The 15,602-nt window shown below is 44.6% G+C and overlaps 1 protein-coding gene across 2 annotated transcripts in view; it reads right to left on the bottom strand.

Moving 5' to 3' along the window:
• The window catches only part of CNGB3 (cyclic nucleotide gated channel subunit beta 3), a 312,570-nt gene that overhangs the window by 78,838 nt on the left and 218,130 nt on the right, over nucleotides 1–15,602 (bottom strand). For both annotated transcript variants that reach the window (XM_068234874.1, XM_068234873.1), the window contains exons 10-11: nucleotides 7,831–7,895; nucleotides 3,792–3,914 (exon numbers count right to left, since the gene is read on the bottom strand). In XM_068234874.1, the coding sequence (XP_068090975.1) occupies nucleotides 3,792–3,914; nucleotides 7,831–7,895 (188 nt within the window). The remainder of the gene's footprint in view (nucleotides 1–3,791; nucleotides 3,915–7,830; nucleotides 7,896–15,602) is intronic.

Below are 15,602 nucleotides of genomic sequence, written 5' to 3'. Positions count from 1 at the left end.
GCAATTTGGCAGGGAAAGAGTTAACCTTTGAAAGGGAAAAGGAAATCCTGCAATGCACCGACTATAAATGTCCACAAGATGGCAACATAAAGTGCTTTTGATTCTGATGAAGGCTGCCTCGCAGCTGAAATGCGTTAATCCTTTTGGTAGCGTTGGGCCACCGTCCTAGGTGAGAAAGTGACGTCAGCCGGGAACTGGAGGAATTTCCCCACGCTAGCTGCGGCGTTCAAGTTTACCGGGCGCGCCAGGAGGCGAGAGGCATCAGCGAGTCCCCCTGGCTGTAACACATAGACTTTCCCCATACAGGGAGACGTCCCTGACGGTGATAAGAGGCAGACCTCAATCTGATCATCAGCTCCCCCACAACCGGAGCGGGGTAGAGCACATGCACGGTGATCCAGCTACTTCATCCAGACGCAGAGACACACCATCACAGTAAGCACCTAGGAGGGTGCTGGGTAAGCACGTTTTATGCCCAGGGAACCACTGTTATATCCAGGTGCCCGTGGACTTTGAGCAGTTGCATGCTGATATGATTTACCTAATTTAGACGTGCTGGACATGAATCATATGCTATTATGAAGAGAGACTCAGTGAGGAGATAATTTGATTCCTTGACAGTATATGAACGGAAGTTGGATTACTTTAGGCAATCTGGGTTGAGGACTTTGAACAGCAGGCCTGCTTATCCATTGCACTTGGTGATATTAGCAGGGAGACTTACCTGAGGTGGTTTTTCTTCCGTGCTGGTGGGTTTACATTGTGTTAGTGGTGGGTGCTCTGGTCTGGGTTTAATTTTATGAGAGTTTGCCACGGATGGGGCGTTCGCTGCACTGCTCTATTTAAATAATTAAGATTAATAAATGTATATATTTTTGCAATAACGGGTCTTAGAACTTTTTTTACATAAACTTTTGAGGTGTGCCAAGCATACAATTTTATGTGATTTGTAGGGGGACATATATGGATCTAATTTAGGGAAAAAGGGGTTCACTTATTTTGGGGAGCACTATTTTTTTTGCAATTTTTTTGTTTCTCTTTCTTTACATTTTTTTTTGGTTTTTTTTCTTCCTTCTCCTTTAATTTTCCCATTAACAAGAAGAATAATTTATGGACTTGTGCAAGACTTTGTATATTTACTGTTAATTATTTTTCTATCCGTGCCACTTGCTCATGCTTGGCACCTTATTTATTTACTCTGTCTGTGTGTGATGCTGGAGCTCAGTGCTGCTTCTGCCTAGCGCTATCAGTTAGGACAGCTGCTGTCCTCTCAGCTCTGGGAACTGGGGGATGCGGCCCTGAGTGAGACATCACCCTTTTAACCTCAACAGATGCGTCTCCTGTCCTACAACTGACAGGCAACTTTGTTCTGTGCTCTGCTGGCACTGCCAGTTTATATACTTACAACCAAAATAGGTTACAGGCAGTGATTATCTATAGTGTTTGATTTCAGAGGCAAGCAGAGAACCAGTATCTGTACATTACTGCATTAGCTGTCTACTTTCTAACCTTGGAGAATTGTATCACACCCCCCCCCCCCCCTTCCTTGAGTCAGCAGATATGTGGGGCTCAGGTTTTGAATACTACTTTGAAACTTGTGGCTAGGAATGCCTGTGTAGGCCAGTCAACTACTTCTGTGGGATTTTGTGAGTTCAAGGTACATGGCCTCTAAACACTGGGCAATATGCCAGGGCCACAGGAAATCACAGCAGCATGACCCCTGCGGTGTGGCCTGCCCTTGTCTGTAATTTTTTTTACAATATATATATATATATATATATATATATATATATATATATATATATATATATATATATACTCATACATACATTATATATATGTGAAGTGACAATCAGTTTTCCTCCCTGGCAGAGTTTTTCTTTATATATATACATATATATATATATATATATATATATATATATATATATATATAGAGAGAGAGAGAGAGAGAGAGAGAGAGAAACTCTGCCAAGGAGGAACTGATTGTCACTTCACGCAGGTCAGGTGACAGGTTTATACTGTGTGCAATAATAACCAGGCTGAGGCAGAGGCGAGAAAGGCTTCAGCCTCAGGGCGCAGTGTAGGAGGGGGTGCACAACTCACTCAGCTATCATTTCCCTATTGTGTTTGAAGCAGAGAGATAACAGATAAGAGGATAGGCATGTGACTGCAAGACAGATAATAATCAAGGTGTGTGTGTGTGTGTGTGTGTGTGTGTGTGTGTGTGTGGGGGGGGGGGGTGTTGGGGCCCTGGGGCGCCTCTTAGTCTAATAGCAATCAGTGTGTGATGGCTGGGGTGGGAGGGATGGAGGGGCGCACATTGGTGTCTCAGCCTTGCGTGGTGGAGGACCTTGTCCCAGCTCTGCACCTCAAAATATAGGCCCTGCCAGTGAGGCCTTATGCAGGGCAGTAGTGGATATTAGATGCCAGTAGTGGTGGTGAAGGTTTATTGGGTTATCTAGTCAGTGCACTACTAGGACCAGCAGACCTGTCTCCAACAGCATACTTGTGTACTGGACATACAGAACAGCAATACAATAGCAAAAGGGCAATAAGCTATTCAGGACACTGTGGTAGAGGAACAAATCTGCACTGAGGACACAGAATACAGGCCTACCTATCCCTGTCAGCAGCACACTCTCCCTGATCTGCCTAGCACAGAACACAGAAGCCAAACACAGACTGCAAAATGGCTGCTGTGCTGGCTTTCTGATAGGTGGGCGGTCGGTTCAGGTGGGAGGGATAATTGATTGGCTGCCATGTGTCTGCTGACTCTGGGGTGAGGGGTCAATTTGTGGCTCCATTATAATGTATAGGGGGCAGGTCAAACACGCTATATGTTCGCAAACAGACGCAAACACTTAAAGCCGATATTCGCTGGGAACTGTCCGCCATCGAACAGTTCAAGCCGTCTCTATTCCCATTAGCTTTAAGAAGAAAAATGCACATCCTGTGGCCAAACATTCCTCTGCTCTCTAATAGAGAACAGGGCCATAACTACAAATCATGGGGCATCCTAGCAAAACTTTGATGAGCCTCCCTTAATGTTCACAACCCTCACCCTTGCCTCCCCTGGTGACCCTCAGAGTCTGGGGACTCATCTTACAAGGGTCATAAAACGTGTGTGGCCATCAGGATCTTCACGTCCATAACAAGTGTAGCAACAAAAACACCTTATCTGGAGTCTCAGAGAAAGGGAAGGTTAGTAGTTGCCCCCACACACATATGGACCCCCCTGCAGTCGAAGGAGCTGCTCCTCCCCTGCTAGAGAACATCAGAGCTTATTTCAATGTAGAATGTCCTTTAGAATCACCTAATATAACACAAACACATGTAAAACTTTTAGGACAAAAAGTGCGGCCAAAGCTCGTGTAGTTTAATTATATGTGAGTTTTCTTAAAGTCGTTTTGAGCCCAACGAGAGGTCATGTCAGTCGTGCTGCAGAGAGCGACAATGGGCTAGATGCATAAATAATAGTCTTTGCCCTGCATCAGTCCATCATTTCTATTGTCTTTATGTCATCTGAAGAGCAAATGTGATAACAAGCTGCCAGCCCTGCCAAGTGACAGATAGTTATAGTGGTGGCTGCTGCATTTGACCTTTCATGATTACATATTAGCATTAACTGGCCCTTATGTCAAGCACACATCCTGCTGCTATAGTCATCCTCAGGGCACAGAAAAGGTTATTGCTCAATAAAGGGGGAGTCCAGCTTGCTGGGATTTTAACTATGACATGCATTAGCAATTACTATGGTGTCTCTAGACAGAGCAGTGAATGAAACTTACATGTTTCCATTTCCATCATATACCCATTTGGTGCTGCCGATGCCTTCGTAGGAGGAGGCCCAGTAATAAATGCAAGCATTAATATGAAGGATAAACAGGAGATAGCCTGTTGTTCGAATGACTCTGGAAAAGATACAGCAATAACATTTAACCTTGAACAGAACCCATGAGAGATGGTAAAACCACATTAATAGTCTTATCTATAAATAGGATCAACAATAAAGTAAACTCAAACGTTTTTGTTTTTAACTGAAAACGAATGCCTATGTCGGTATGTACGGTAATAAAATCTTAGCCACATCCCTATCTGCACGGAGTTTGTATGTTCTCCATGTTTTTCCACGGGTTTCCTATGGGCACCCACATTGCAAATACATACTGCTAAAATGATTGCTTTTCCCAAAATCGGCCTTAAATGGAGTGCTAAGTGAAATGTAATGTGGCCAGTTATTACCTGGGGCTTATTCCAGCTCCCAGCCGCACGTGATCGAATCTGCTGGTAATCAAATGGCAAAATCTGAGGCCTGCGTCTGCTCTCTGTCCCACACGAGTGAACAAGATGAGTGCCTCTAGACTTACAGGCCATGATGGGCTGTCTTATGGGAAAACCCAGTATTGATTAAAAACAGAGCAACACAGGTGCATCCTGTAATAACAATTTATTTGTAGAACAATGTTTTCATACAAGTTACAAGAATTTAAATGTAAGTAAAAAAAAAAAAAAAAACAGTATACTTTTTCGATTTTCAGGAATCTGACTTCCATGATGAGGAGATTGTCTGCTCATGCATGATTTAGTAAATAAACTTGTATTCATCAAACCTATCAGTGTCCAGATTAATGTCTGGGACAAACTAATGTAAAATTCACAGCCTGCGTGGTCATTTCCAAATATCTGTGGCAGCTCTCTGCTATAGTCAGAGATTTAATTGAAAGGTGCCAAACCCACTGGTGTGCCGTGCCTGATCGCCTGCCAATGCCAGCCTGGGCTTGGAAAGCAGAGAATGATTCCTACAAGGCTTTAATTGACCCCGTAAAACCTTAATCATGCTACACAGTTGACAAATCCCTATTAAAAGAAAATGTGTATCTAACGGGAGCAATATATCACATACTTAGTAATCTCATTCAGTAAGAACTTCATATCAATTCAGTACGATCAGTCATTTTTAGTTACAATCAATACTTTCAGTTACATCAGTGCACATGACCTGCCCGACCTACATCTCTGACCTTGTCCAAAGGCACATTCTCACTCCCATGTGCGACTGCAAGACTTCTCCAGGGATGAACCACTCTCTCTGGAACACTCTTCCACCAGCTATCAGACTTGTCTCCTCCTTTAACTCCTTCAAACGAGCCCTCAAAAATCACCTGTTCAGGCTCACCTACCCCCCTACATCAGAACCCTAATATGTCCTGCTGAGCACCCTCTCAGCATACTTGCCTACTGGTCCTCTACCACCAAACTTTAGGTTGTAAGCCTTTGGCAGGGCTCTTCTCCCTTATGTTCCCAGCTTGATTATGCACCCTTGTCTTTGAGCACCCTGCTCATGGACTCAAACAGACTTGAACTATTGTCATCAAAAACACTTACCCCCGTTGCATGAACTTGTTTTCTTGTTCATTGTTTTATTAGTTTGTTTGTGTTGTGCTCCTTGTATGTCCTACTGTGTTATGTAATCCCCTCTTATCTAGTGTACAGTGCTGCGTAATATGCTGGCACGTTATAAATACAATAAATAATTATAACTTCAGGGAAACAGGCGACTGTAATCAAAGTAGAATGAATAGAACAACTAATCTCTTCTGATTCTGGTTTAGTGAAAGGCAAAAGGCCTATTCTGAATTTCAATGTACTTCCACCTTATGTAGGAACTCACAATTGGTAAGTATGATACTGTTTATGTAATATGATCTCTAATACCCAGGTACACCTGATATGCAAAATGGTTTTTGGTGATCTCATTATTAATTCTCCTCGATGATTAGCTTAGCCTAACTGATTACCAAAACCACCTCCTTTACTCGCCAATGGTGTCTCCCCTTCCACTAGTTCAACCCTTACATTATCACAGTCATTTGTACACTCATTTAAAAAGCATACATGTAAAAATAATTTAGGTCAATATATAAAAGGCAAGTTTGGGTGCCAGCAGCGGCTTGGAAATTTGGGTACTGCCATAGACATCAATGTTAATTCTATAGCAGTGCCCAGTGAACAGTTTGGGTGTCAGATGTGCCAGATGTAGCCAAAGCTCTGGGCGCCACATAAGTAGAGTGGAGATAGTGGCAGAGGGGAAATAGTGGCGAAGATGGTGGCGCAGATACAGACAGGAACGGCAGGGGATAAGTAATTGGCATATGAGGTTTGATTATGATGTAGCTAGACCCCAAATTGGCAGTAATAGTGATAGTCATAGCTGGGAGGGAGGGAATTAGTGTTAGGCGTAGGTAGGGAAAGGTTAGTGTTATGCGCAGGTAGGGGGTATATTAGTGTTAAGCCACGTACACACGCCTGACTTAAGTCGGCTGAGGCAGCCATTATCAGGCGTGTGTACAGCACCCAACAACGCTTTTTGCCAAGTCCGTGAGCAATCCACCGGACAGATCTACCCAACCCCAGTGACGCGATGCCTCCACTAATCCCATTGTTCGTGCCGCTCCCGCACCTGCCATGTGATGACACGCATGAGCTGCTTGCCCCTCCATTGTCCCCCTACACCTAGTTACATAGTTATTTTGGTTGAAAAAAGACATACGTCCATCGAGTTCAACCAGTACAAAGTACAACACCAGCCTGCTCCCTCACATATCCCTGTTGATCCAGAGGAAGGCGAAAAAACCCTTACAAGGCATGGTCCAATTAGCCCCAAAAGGGAAAAATTCCTTCCCGACTCCAGATGGCAATCAGATAAAATCCCTGGATCAACATCATTAGGCATAACCTAGTAATTGTAGCCATGGATGTCTTTCAACGCAAGGAAAGCATCTAAGCCCCCTTTAAATGCAGGTATAGAGTTTGCCATAACAACTTCCTGTGGCAATGCATTCCACATCTTAATCACTCTTACTGTAAAGAACCCTTTCCTAAATAAATGGCTAAAACGTTTTTCCTCCATGCGCAGATCATGTCCTCTAGTCCTTTGAGAAGGCCTAGGGACAAAAAGCTCATCCGCCAAGCTATTATATTGCCCTCTGATGTATTTATACATGTTAATTAGATCCCCTCTAAGGCGTCTTTTCTCTAGACTAAATAAACCCAGTTTATCTAACCTTTCTTGGTAAGCGAGACCTTCCATCCCACGTATCAATTTAGTTGCTCGTCTCTGCACCTAGTAATGTGGTGTCCAGAACTGAATTCCATATTCCAGATGTGGCCTTACTAGAGAGTTAAACAGGGGCAATATTATGCTAGCATCTCGAGTTTATATTTCCCTTTTAATGCATCCCAAAATTTTGTTAGCTTTAGCTGCACAGCTGACACCCGTGTGTGCAGCCCAGCAATGTCAACCAAGGGAATCAGCTCCTGATCCCCAACCAGCAACATCAGATGGGTGTGTGTCCGCACCCTTTGGTGTAGGTAAGGGTAGGTTAGTGTTAGGCCTAGTTAGTGAATTGTTAGTTTGAGAGGAAGGTTAGGTAAAGCGATAGTACAATATCTGTAAAATTACCAATATTCTACTATGGCAATTATCCAGAGCCCAATAGTAGAATTTCGGTAATATTTTACAAGTGACTTCACCCGGCGATTACATTTCTGATTGCCCTTTTTTGATATATGCCTTTAACAGAGCATCAGTGTAAACCACATCATCTCCATAGGGATTGCGTTTATTGGGCCGTCTGTCCTAGATATCACTGTGTCTGTGCTCCAGAAACTCTTGGCATACCAGCGAATTGGGATTACCCATGCATGATGTAGTCAGATTAAAGAGATTCAGTCTGGCTTTCTAGTAGTTAGGGCCACCACTGATTTCAATTGCATTTTCAGAATAAATGATCCTTTTATGGCAGGTTCCCGTAGTTGGTACCTCACCTGTAAATGTACGCTCTCTTGAGGACAGCCTCCAGACGATCATTAAATTCAAAGAACGTGCTGTACTGGAAAACAATGTGGAATAAAACAATTAGGCCCACGCAGGTAATAACAGAAAACTAACAAAAGTGCCAACCACTCACTTCAACTAAACTGGGACAAACCACCAAATGTCACAGAGGAGAATATGGTTTCATTTAGCACAATGGGGAAATGAAAGAACAAAAATGCAGTATTGAGAAAGAAGTTGAATGTACTGATGCGTTCTTACAGCCTTTGTTAAGAAGGAATTAAAAAGAAGTAATGTAATCTTAATGGACTATATGTGTTCTGTGTGGGAGATTTATCAAAGCGCTTGTGCTAATTTACATTTCCTTTACAAATTGGCTGCAACTTATTTATTGAGTGAAGAAAGAAGTACTGTCAAAATGATGCTGATTCTTATCAATAGAAAGTCTTCTCAGCCACCAGCAAGCAAGAAAACATTTTTGACTGTATGTTTCACCTACTTTTTGACTGTTTTTTTTTTTAATTGCAAAGTGCTGAAAAGTTATTTTAACAACCTGGAGGCCGCTCCACGCCCATGGGCGTGGCCGCGGCGGCAGCCCCAGGACCGCCTAACGCCGATTGGCGTCAAGTCCTGGGGCTGCATTTTGCAGGAGATCACGTGCAAGCTGCGCGCGCATCACCTGCTCAGGGGGCGGAGCTCCACCCCGCCTTAAGTCTCCGAGCGGCTATTGCCGCTCGGGAGACTGGTAGACGGCAAAACCGCCGTCTTTACTCTTAGTACAGCACTGCGTTTAGCAGCAGCGCTGTACTGGGGACAGCCGTGTGACATGGCTGTCCCCCTGGGGGACAAGAGAGCGACCGGCTCTCATAGGCAGAAGCCTATGACAGCCGATCGTCGTGATTGGCCGGCTGGGGGGAAGGGAGGGGATTGAAAAATAAATAAATTAAAAAAACAGTAAAAAAAAACAAACATAAATATTTATTAAAAAAAATAAATAAACAACTTGGGGGCGATCAGACCCCACCAACAGAGAGCTCTGTTGGTGGGGGGGGAAAGGGGGTGGGGAATCACTTGTGTGCTGTGTTGTGCAGCCCTGCAGCTTGGCCTTAAAGCTGCAGTGGCCATTTTAGAGAAAATGTGCCTGGTCTTTAGGGGGGTTTACCACTGTGGTCCTCTAGTGGTTAAACAGAAGATGAAAAATGATCTCCGACCTAGGAGATAACGTAGGAGAAAAAGTAAATGACCCTTTTCTTCTATAAATAGGGACCTTCCTCAGGGGAACAAAAAGTGCCAAACGTACAAGGTGCTAAGTGCTAAAGTGCATTAAAAACAGTACATTGCAATTCATTACAAGTAACAGTATGATAGCATGTTGGCCTATGCAGCAGCCAACATGCTATCATACTGTTACTTGTTGTGATGACTTGCAATGTAGGCCAACATGCTATCATACTGGTTTTTGTTGTGATGAATTGCAATGTACTGTTTTTAACCCCTTCGGGACCGGCTACCTAGCCCCCCTTAAGGACCAGGCATTTTACATTGGTGGTGGGGGGGGGGGGGGGAGTGATGGGCGCGTTGGGGGGGGGGGGGGGTCAGGCAGCCAGATCCCTGCTGGGGCTTGCTGAGCCAGATGTCCCCTCTGTAGCCAGATGTCCCCCCTTTTGCTGGCAACCTTTACTCACCTCCCAGGCTCCAGGGATGAGCAGCTGTGGACACCTCCGCTCTCGCTGGCTTCCGTTCCACACTCGTACTGAAGCTTGATGTCATCAACCCGGGACCCGGCACTTAGCATCAGTATAGCGGGGATGCTGGCCAGAGCGGAGGGGAGCACATAGCAGCTATGTCCAAAAGGCGAAAGTAGTTAAAGGTTATTATGCTATTGCGTATCTTATAGAGCAGAGAGAAGTTCTGAGTTCAGGTCCACTTTAAGCCAGGCGTGTGTACGAGGTTTTAGAATATGATGGGCAAAATACTATGGTAGGGATTAGATTGTGAGCCTCTGTTGTTCGAGACCTAGTGACCTAACTATATACTCTGTAAAGTGCTGCAGAAGATGTTAGCTCAACATAAATACAAAATAATTTAAAAAATGAAGGCTTATGTAAGGTTAGAAAGCCCATTACTTGCATACATGGGCTATCTCTGCAAGACACAGCAGAGTATAGATAAAGCACTGCGTGTAACATTTATACTCTACCTTGCATTGAAGGCTGTTTGGTGAAGTTAACCGTTAATTATGTAATTTTACAGCCATGAAAACAAAACCTTGCGCTGAACCTAACAAAACGCAGGGCGCCAATAAAGTAAAAGATCAAAGTCGGTAAATGACTCATACGCGAATATCTTCACATGAGTGATTCAGCTGGTAACATCTGAAGGCATCTTGTCAACCCAGACACTCAAGGTCATTTATTACAAGTCACAGATTTCCCTGGCCGTGTTCTGTAACCGAGCGCCGTGCGGAGACAATTCCGTCTACCTGATACCGATGTGACTTGTCACATCTTATCATTCAAGAGCATTTCGCTTTATAGAGGTTTAAGCACCGATGAACATGACTTAGCTCTGATCATTACCAAAGCCTCACCTAGACATTGAGAAGAACATGTACTTTAGCATACAACATTACGCTTCTTAATTATTTCACACCTACATGTTCATTTAGAAACTTGAAGAAGATCGTTAGGAAATTCACCTGGGTCTCATAAATATAACTCGAATGTAATTGTAATTTATGCCCATTAAAAAAAATGATAGCCCTCACAAGAGAAACTCACTCAAAGGCTCCCACTGCATCCTCCTAGACAGCAGGCTGTGCAACCTTCAGAGTAAGTCAAATGACTACTGCTTAACCGCTTCTGGACCGCACTGATTGAAATTTATGCCCTGTTTTGCACCTGTTACCTCTTCCAGGGCATAGAATTCAATCCTCCCCGCTGCATGCTCCCGCTGATCGCGCCGATGTCTCACCGCTGCATCCCCCTTGCTCTGTCATCGGTATAACGGCAGAGCTCCCTGAGGCGGTCAGGATCCGATTTTATCGGCAATCACATTGACTCACATTGATGACAGGGTCAGGAGCCAATGAAATTGTTTCCTGCCCGGTTCAAGGAGCTCTTCCATCATAGGGATGGCAGAGCAAGGGGGCTACAACGTCTGGACAATGGCATAAACGTCGGTAGTGGTGGGTCAGTGCGGCATGACGTCAGTAAGCACTGTTTTATTGGCAATCACATTGACTCACATTGATGACGGGGTCAGGAGCCAATGAAATTGTTTCCTGCCCGGTTCAAGGAGCTCTTCCATCATAGGGACGGCAGAGCAAGGGGGCTACAACGTCTGGACAATGGCATGAACATCGGTAGTGGTGGGTGAGTGCGGCATGACGTCAGTAAGCACTGTTTTTTTAAACCAGCTGTCTCTGGTCCTTAAGGGGCCAGAAACTGCTGGTACGGAAGGGGTTAATTTAAATACTGAGGGGGCTGTTTATAAACAGACATTAAGGGCTCGTTCACACTATGAGCGTTTGTGAGTTTTTTTAAGCACTGGCAATTTTTTAAATTGCCCTAAAAGCACTTGTGCAATAATTTCCTATGAGAGTGTTGATCTGTGAGCGTTTTGATTTGAGTAAAATCGCAAATGCGCTACATGTACCATTTCCTGAGCGCTTTGGCTCAATGGAAGGTATAGGGAAATCGCAAAGTGCTTGAAAAAGCGCTTTGTATAGCGATTTCCCGATCGCTTTTAAGAATAAATAAATTGTATGTATTCTTTTCCGGGTCAAAAAGCTCACTTCCTGACTGACGTCAGGAAGTGAAAATCTCAATCGCTCTGCAAAAGCGCTTGAAAAACTTTCAATAAACTCTCAATAAATCGCTCAGTGCTTGAGATAGCACTGGCGATTTATAATGGGAACATAGCCTCAGGGCTGATTCACACTACAAGAGCTTTTTAAGCGCTAGAGATTTTAAAAGCTCTTGCCAGTGCACAGGGCCAGTTCTAGACCTGAGGCAAACTTGTGAGATGCCGCCGCCACCCCCCCCAGTATAATAATCCCCCCCAGAATAGGTGGCCTGGAGGGGGTAGCAGACAGCAAGGGGGTATTGGGCACAGTGGCGGGGAGGTGGGTCGGACCCTCCCCTCCCTCACCCCCGATCTGCACTCCCCCTCTGGCTATTAAGTGTAGCAGCGTATATGATCAAGCATCGGGCGGGGATGACTCATCTCTTCCGCGTTCCAGCGTGCGTTCAACTCTTGTCACTTCCTGCAATGCCGTCCACTTACAGCACAGTGGGGGGCATTGCAGGAAGTGATGAGAGTGGAACGCACACTGGAACGTGGAAGAGGTGAGTCATCCCCACCCGCTGCCTGATCATATTTGCTGCTGCACTTAATAGCTGGAGGGGGAGCGCAGATTGGAGGACTCAGGGGCCCAATGCCCTCTTCCTATCTGCTACCCCCTCCAGCTCAGCAGCCCCAACGGGCAAGTGGGTGCCGCCCTCCCCCCTGACTTTGCCACCTGAGGAACCCGCCTCACTCCACCTTATGGATGGCCCGGCCCTGCTAGTGTATGGATGGCCCGGCCCTGCTAGTGCAATGCTAATGGGGATTCACATCGCTCCAGTGATAACACATACGTAGCAAGAGCTTTTAAAATCACAAAGGGTTTAGAAAAGCTCTTGTAGTGTAGTGTGCCTTAAAGAGTACCTCCAGTATAAAAGTTGATTTCATGCCAGGCTCTGTCTTAATGATGTGGGATGTTCAGGGTTAATTACTTACCCGCAGGGACACAGCCCCCCAGCACAGCATCCTAATTGGTGGCTGCCGAGCTTGGGGCGTGTCATAGCAACACAGGTGGAGGTGCTCGAAAAACTTCGGAAGACTTCCGAAAAATTGCCATGACTGCATTGCTAACGAGATAAACAGAGGAACACCAAGAGCCCCAATAGTGTGGTATGTATTGACAAAGGGGGTCATGACAAAGAGTAATAGTTGTTATACTCACAAGCATGGGTCACCAATAGGCAACCACTGTAAAGGCAGGTGGGGAGATTATCCTGACCCCACTCAGGAATAAGAAGTCGCTCTCTGTAGGTAGTAGAAAGGGTCGCAACCCTCCACCAAGGGTGGATACAATATTATATAAGAGAGAACAGAGGCGCCAAAAGGATAAAAGGGGATTTGAAGGAGCTTAAAAGCCAAAACTTGGTAATTAGAGGAGGCAATGGTGGACTTACCCCCTCCAAGCAGACACAACACGACTGTACATTCAGTCTATTTATTAACGAACTCCAGATAAAACAAAGCAACGCGTTTCACGGGTCAGCGCCCGCTTCCTCAGGCAATAGAAAAAGGAATTACAGCATCTAGCAAAACAAACGGCACTCAGCGCCTCTGCAGATCGTTAGTGGCCACCTTTATGGGAAGGCAATCTCATGATCGCTGCAGTTTTAAATAATTGTAAATGCCAATTATATTTATGGACTCGTTATGAGTAGAGATACAATTGCCAAAGTTTTTTCTTGATAAAGGAATTTTTGTGGAACTCTGAATGGGGAAGGGAAATTTGTGGTTGTTTCAGGTGACACTGAGGTCATGGCGGTAGGCATTAGCCAAAGTCCCTTCTTATTATTTTATACTACACCAACATATTCTGTGGCACTTTACAAAGTAAGAGGCAAACATGGACTACTTAATAATAATATAGACAATTGTATACACAAAATATAGACACCGGCACAAAATATGGGATTGATAGACATAGTAATTCCAGTGACAAATGTAACATGATATAAAATGTGCAACAAGTTCCCAGAGACAAAATTCATAATAAATTCCAGTTAACTTTAACTTTATTCATGTAACTTTTTCTCCTAGGAGATCATTTTTCATCTTATCTTTAATATAACTTTTTAGCACTTTGAAAAAGTACCCAAAAGTAGGTGGGAAAGGACTATCAAAATTTTTGAGTATTTCCATTCCAAAAGTTAATTGAATTGGGACCGAAGAGAGCAGCCAGTCAGTTGAACACAGGAGAATTGGCTATGCCCTTACTACCCAGAATGTTCCCTGCTGCATAAACCTCTGCATTACAGAGGGGGGAACCACGGGTGAGTACGTGAAAAAAAGGCGTCCGCCAAAAAGGGCGCAGATCAGATCAGAGAGCCGCTGTAGAGAAGCAGCGGCTCTCCGTGAGAGCAACTTTGGGGGCCGCAGCTCATTTGCAGATGTGCTATTTATTGGGTGCAGTTCCCCGCTATTGTAGCCATAGACTGTATTGTTCATTGCTGAGATTTGTGGCTATTAGGGACAATAAAGGGTGCCTCTGGCTCCTGCTATTTTATTGGGCACTTCTGGCAGGCTTTATATTGCTAATAGTCCCTAATCGCTGCAATTAACTTTAAAGTGAATGGCGGCACTTGTTTTACCAGGGCGCGCGTGGCGCACTATTTGTCTGCTTTGCCACTGGTGGCACGAGCGTCGCTTGGTATAGAGACACAGAGAGGAGGGCACTCTTTTGAACGCTCTCAACTCCAGTATGTGAGGGGGAGGGAGAATACCAATCACTAGAGGAGAAGAGAGATTTATTACTATTTAGTGTTTATATAGCCCCGACATCTTCCACAGAGCTGTAAAGAGTGTATTGGGCTTTATTCACTCAGAGTTAACACGCCTAATCAGAGTTAACACAATTTATCAGAGTTAACGTACCTTATCAGAGTTAACTCGCCTTATCAGAGTAGCATTTGCCACTTGAAAGGACCACTTGATAGGAAACTTGACAGGCCGCCTATTGGGCCAATCAAAGTGCGGGGATAATGTCCTTTAAAGTGATTGGACCCGCAGAGACTCAGGGCAGGACAAGTGGAGCTCTCATCATTGCCAATTAGCAGGCATAAGTTTGTAGCGCTCGCTATGCTACTCTGATAAGGTGTGTTAACTCTGATAAGGCATGTTAACTCTGATAAGCCATGCTATTTGTCTTAGTGAATCAAGCCCATTGTCTTGTAACGTAACTGTCCCTCAGAGGAGCTCACAATCTAATCCCTACCATAGTCATATGTCGTAGTCTAGGGACAATTTAGAAGGAAGCCAATTATATTTTCTGTATGTTTTTGCGATGTGGGAGGAAACCCCCACAGACACAGGGAGCATATACCCTGTGCAGATAGTGCCCTGGCTGGTATACGAACTGGGTACCCAGCGCTGCAAGGCCAAAGCACTAACCATGACGCCACCGTGTCGCCCACGGTCCACTTTGCACTTTGCGTGAACCTGAATATACACTGAGATTTGGTGCAAGAGGCTATTTCTGGCGATCTGGAGATCCAGAAAATGACTGCAGTCAGCAGCGATACTGGACCTCTATGGATTGCAAGAGACGCACGTCAGTCATTTTCTGGATCTCCAGATCGTGGGCTCTTTTACGTTCACCCTCGGATGTTTGTATATGATGTGCCTCTGAGGAAGCGGCTGTTGGCCGCAAAACACGTCAGGCTATCTTTTTATGTGAAGTGGAAGTTCGGTCTTTGTATCTACATGCTTTGTCCGCGATTTGGAGAGACTGTAAAAAAAGAATAAATGACAAGAGAGAAAAAAAATTTTGGGTTCTAAAAAATCCCGTTGTGCCGTCTGTTTGAACTGAAATGTTTTTCTTTCATTGAGTTTCTTCCCATTGTTATTGTAGCATTCCGATTTTCATTTCCTAGACCAGAAATACATGAGAAATGTCATAGCAGAATGTCGAATATGTGTTAGT

Source organism: Hyperolius riggenbachi, chromosome 5, assembly GCF_040937935.1.
Source record: "Hyperolius riggenbachi isolate aHypRig1 chromosome 5, aHypRig1.pri, whole genome shotgun sequence".
NCBI lineage: Eukaryota > Metazoa > Chordata > Amphibia > Anura > Hyperoliidae > Hyperolius > Hyperolius riggenbachi.
This window is presented reverse-complemented; position numbering and strand designations above follow the sequence as displayed.